Below are 5506 nucleotides of genomic sequence, written 5' to 3' on the forward strand. Positions count from 1 at the left end.
CTACTCTACTCCTGAAGCAGGACAAAATACTTAAAAGTAAAGACACTATTATCTTTATATCTCTCTTAGTCTTATGCTTTGTATATAAGGTGTTCAGCCCTGGCGGGGTGCCTCAGTTGGTTGGAGTATTGTCTCAAACACCAAAAGTTTGTGGGTTAGATTCCCGGTCAGGGTTCATACCTAGATTTTGGGTTCGATCCCTGGTGGGGCATGTAGGAGAGGCAACCCATCAATGTCTGTGTCTGTCTGTCTGTCTGTCTGTCTCTCTCTCTCTCTCTCTCTCTCTCTCTCTCTCTCTCTCTCTCAAAAATAAAAAAAAATCCTCGGGTGAAGAGTAAATGAATGAATGAGTAAAGGTGCTGAGTGCCACATGTTAAAGGAATGGAGTGGTGATGAGCCAACCAAAATTAATAGTGTAGCCTCGGGCATAATCACTCAAAAATTGCATTCTCAAATAATCTGGTTAAAGTAAATACTGAGTGCAGTGGTGCAGGGAATGAAAAGACTTCCCAAAGAAGTATGCCAATGAGTTGTATACGTGAGTGAATTCATATTGCAGGAAACTTCAGACTTTTGTAGGATAAGATCTCAGAATTTTGTCTTTTTTCCATTCCTCTCCTCTGCTAGTTGTCCTTTTGAATCTGTTTAATAACATAATAACAACTTAGAGCCCCAATGAATAACTTGAGAAAATTATTAATGATGAATGCTTGAAGTGTTAGCAAACTAGATTCCATGCATTAATATTTTTCTCTAGTTGAATGAATTGGATAGAAGTAGCAAAAAGAGATTGTATAAAGATAGTTTATATGTAAAGTATCTTTTCAGAATATTTTTTCCTTATATTTCCCAAGTGAGATTTGAGCAATATTTCTTTCAATCTTTGTTTAGAAGAAAATATAGTGTAAAAAGTAAAAGTAACATTAAAAATGATTAGTTATGTCAGCCTCTCTCATAACAAAAATTAAATTACTTATAGGTAACTTGTTCTTTATCTATTTCCTGTGATTTATCTAATTATTCAGCCAACACTTGATAGTTTATATATAGATTTTATGTTTGTGGGCTATTGAGTAAATTGTTTCATTTACTGACATTTGCTTCTCTTTGTTACTGACCATCTTTGGGGGCTGTCAGATGTTTCCGTCAGTTGGCATGTGCTGAAACAATGCACATTAATTTTGATTATTCCAAACTATAGTTAAAGAAAAATATGAAATATGATAAACTACATGGGTTTCTTTCTCTAATCTTTGTCATGTTTGCGCAAAAGCAAAACAAGTCATTATCTTTAGCAAGTTAGCAAAGTAATCTATCTGCTTAATTTTTTTTCTCTCACATTTTATTTATTAACTATTTTTGTCAGTTTCACTTATATATAATTTTTTTCTGCCTTTTTTCTTGTTCATACAAAGGCATGAGTATACATAAACAGGTTTTTCAATTATTTTTCTCTTATTGTTCTGCTCTCTTCTTTTTTTACTTTAAATAATTTTTTATTTCTCATGGTTGACTTACAATATTATATTAGTTCCAGGTGTACAGCCCAGTGATTAGACATTATATAACTTAAAATGATCACCCTGATAAATCTAGTACCCATCTGACACCATACACAGTTATTACGATATTATTGACTATATTCCCTATGCTGTACTTTACAGCCCCATGACTATTCTATGGCTATCAATTTGGACTTCATAATCCCTTCACCTTTTTCACCCATCCCTGCAATCCCTTTCTCTTCGATTTGGCAACTATCAAAATGTTCTTGGTGTCTACGAGTCTCTTTCTGTTTTGCTTATTCATTTATTTTATTTTTTAGGTTCCACATATAAGTGAAATCATATGGCACTGTATTCCTCTGTCAGACTTATTTCACTCAGTACGATACCTTCTAGGTTCATCCATGTTGTAGATGGCAAGATTTCATTCTTTTTTATGGCTGAGTCACACTTCCTTGTATATATGTACCACTTGTTCTTTATCCACTCATCTGTTGATGAACACTTAGGTTGCTTCCATATCTTGGCCGTTATAAATAACATCTGGATATATGTCTTTTCACTGAGCCACACTGGCTGGGCATGTGATTATTTTCTTGTGTATCTTTCCCACTAACACTGGCATGTATAAACTTCTTAAGGTGCCTAGTCTATATTAGATATTCAAATTACAAATATTTATTGAATTAATGAGCATGTGTGAATAAATAAATGCTAAATTCTTTGTATATAATAAATTTTTAGTTTTAAAAGACTATGTTATGGTATCCCCAAACACTATGTATTTTTTAATGTGGGTGTTTTTTTTTTTTTCCTTAGGATTTACAGGGTCATCATCAAATTTACAACATGTTACCAATTTTGATTTCACATCCACAAATACCTTATCAGAAGATTCAGTAGTAGTTGTTGGAAAAGGTATTTCAAATCTATTTAGTTTTTTAATTGTATTTCATATTCTTCACTTACAAGCAAAGTATCTGAATAAAGAAGAGAGTTTGGTTCAGGTGGTGAATAGAACTTCCTTTTTGAAAAGTTATTAAGTTGAAAGAATTAGAAGTGAATACTTCACATTTCTAGTGAAACTACAGTAACTCATGTCAGCAATTTTCAGAGAGATGTTTTATGTACATAACAACTACAGTTTGGAAACATCTAAGGCACTTTTAGGATAGCTAAGACAATTTTACCATAGTTTAAATTCAAATGGTAGTCCTTTTTTATGAATTTAGGGATCAATACAAATTAATATAAATTTATTACCACTTATATAGTATCTAACCAAATTAGAGTTAACACCTGTTATATCTTAGGGGGATTAGGGGACCTTTGTAGTACATATTTGCAAATATCCTTTAAAAGTAGATGGAGTATTTCCAGCTTTATTGATACTTAATTGACAAAATTGTAAGATATTTAAAGTGTAAAACATGATCTAACATCCATATAAATTGAGAAAGGATTCCCTATCAAGTTACTTAGCACATCCCAACTAGACTCTGTTTTAATTGAAAAACTAGAATGTGATGATAAGCATTGAGGATATACATCTTATTTTTGGTAAAAAGAATGAAATGTCTGAAAAGCTTTCCTAACTTCTTTACCTGATAAAGTCTTATTAAGTCATTATAAGGCCCTCCTCAGATTGACTCCAACCTACTCTTACAAACTTATTTTCTCTTAGTTTTCTACTTGCCTTGTACCAAACCAAACTAATTTATTCACTCCACATTCATGCTTTATACTTGTTCAACTCTGCTTACAAGCATACTTACCTTCATAGGATATCCTTCCCTCCTCTGGTCTCCAGATCCATTGTGTCTTCCAATCCCAGCTCAAATCCTTGCTTCTTTTTTATTTTTAAAAAATATATATTCTTTTATTTTAAATATTTTTTAATTGATTTCAGAGAGAACAGGGTGGGAGAGGGGAAGGGAGAAGGAGAGGGAGAGTAAGGGGGGGGGGAGAAAGAGAAAGAGAGAGAGGGAGAGAGAAAGAAAGAGAAAGAAACATCAATGATGAGAGTCATTGACCAGTTGCCTCCTGCATGCCCTTACTGGGGATCAAGCCTACAACCTGGGTATGTGCCCTGACCAGGAATCAAAACATGACCTCCTGTTTCATGGGTAGATGCTCAATCACTGAGTCATGCAAGCCAGGCAAACCGTTTCTTCTTGAAACTATGTTTAACACCCAACTCACAACAGCCTTTCCTTCCTGTGAATTCAGCACTTACATGATCTCATTTGATATTATGTCTTATAATACTCTTATTAGTGCATTTGCTTTTAGACTTTACTTAGAGGCATGTTGGAGGCCCGGTGCACTGATTCGGCCCAATCCCCACAGGCCAGGCTGAGGGACCCCACCGGTGCACGAATGCATGCACTTGGCCTCTAATCTGTATATATAAAAGCCTAAGCAACCGGCCGACCGTTCGGCTGATAGCTATGATGCACACTGACCACCAGGGGGAAGACGCTCAACACACAGGCATGGAAACATGGAACAGACTGATGAATCTCAGAGGGAAGGTGGAAGGGGGGAAGGCAGGAAGAGATTAACCAAAGATCTCATATGCATACTAGAGGCCCAGTGCACAGATTCATGTACTGGTGGGGTCCCTCGGCCTGCCCTGCGGGGATCGGGCCGAAACCAGAAGTCAACATCCCCCGAGGGGTCCTAGATTGCAAGAGGGCGCAGGCCAGGCCAAGGGACCCCACTGGTGCACAAATCCATGCACCGGTCCTTTATATTATTAAAAGGCCAGTGGCCGTAATACCGTAATGACCAAAGGACCAGTCACCAGGATGTTCATGGAGCACCTCTTGGGCCCCACCTCACGGGGCTCCGGCAGCATCAGCAGAGTGTCTTGGGCCGCTGGCAGTGTCCCCGGAGTGTCTTGGGGCTCCAGCAGTGTTCAGGGAGCATCACGAGGCACCGTCAGCATCCCTGGAGCATCGCAGGGTGCTGGCAGAGTTTGTGGAGAGTCGCGTGACATCGGTAGCGTCCACAGAGCGTGTGAGGCATCTGGGGGCAGTGGACATGGCCCTGATGGCAGGCTAGGCCTAGGGGACCTTACACACGCATGACTTAATCGTATGCTGGGCCTCTAGTCTACTCGTATAAAAACTATGGGTGGTGTTCATCGCGACCACAACCGCGGCGACCAAGCGGAAGGAAGTCAGTCCTGCAGGGGTTGTCTTGGCAATGGCTGTACCCTCCCCTGAGCTGTTTCCCGGAGCTGTTTTCTGTAAGGGCGGGGTTTGAGGCAGGAACCCACCCTGGGAGCATGGAGGCATATATCTTTCTAAAGTGTGCTGCAGCAGCATAGCCACGGGTGAACCTGAGTGGGGGCGGCTGAAAGGCTTAGAAAAGACAGACAAGAGAATGAAAGCGAGGTCTTGGTGAGACGCTGTTTCTCTGAGAGACAGCAACCACGCCCACAGCCATGCCTTTATTTTATAGCAGAAGCTATGAGGCAAAGTAAGGGCATGACCAAGATGTTTACAATATTTTCCTGGGTTTCAGTCCTACTCAACTACATGCACCTGAACTCTATCACTCAGGCATGTGGGGCCACGTGTTCGGACCATAGGTTCAAGCTTACCACTATAGATGTTGGCTATAATTGTGCTGGGAAGGCTCTGCCCTCCAAGCTGGGCCTTGCACGTCGCAATGAGAGGACTGTGCCCTTTCATCAGTCCAAGGCTTGAACCTGTCCAAACACTGTAGCTGCGCCCCACACTGATCAAGGCACATGCCTGGGTTGCTGGCTCCATTCCCCAGTAGAGGGCATGCAGGAGGCAGCTGATGGATGTTTCTCTCAAAAAATCAATAAAAAATCATATTATTTAAAAAAATCTTATTAATAAGCTTTTGGGGTTACATGTGATATTTTAGATATAAGGGTTAACTAAAACAGACCCCTACATTAATCCCACCTGATTCCTTTTACTTTTTGAATATGGCTACTAGAAAGTTGTCTGAAAATGTCACTG

The 5506-nt window shown here is 39.3% G+C and overlaps 1 protein-coding gene across 2 annotated transcripts in view; it reads left to right on the forward strand.

The window, feature by feature from the left end:
* The window catches only part of FAM179B (family with sequence similarity 179 member B), a 155328-nt gene that overhangs the window by 68979 nt on the left and 80843 nt on the right, over positions 1–5506 (forward strand). For both annotated transcript variants that reach the window (XM_015557361.1, XM_006777725.2), the window contains exon 9: positions 2325–2423. In XM_015557361.1, coding sequence (XP_015412847.1) covers positions 2325–2423 — 99 coding nt within the window. The remainder of the gene's footprint in view (positions 1–2324; positions 2424–5506) is intronic.

This window comes from Myotis davidii, unplaced genomic scaffold (assembly GCF_000327345.1).
Source record: "Myotis davidii unplaced genomic scaffold, ASM32734v1 scaffold409, whole genome shotgun sequence".
In the NCBI taxonomy this organism is placed as follows: Eukaryota; Metazoa; Chordata; class Mammalia; order Chiroptera; family Vespertilionidae; genus Myotis; species Myotis davidii.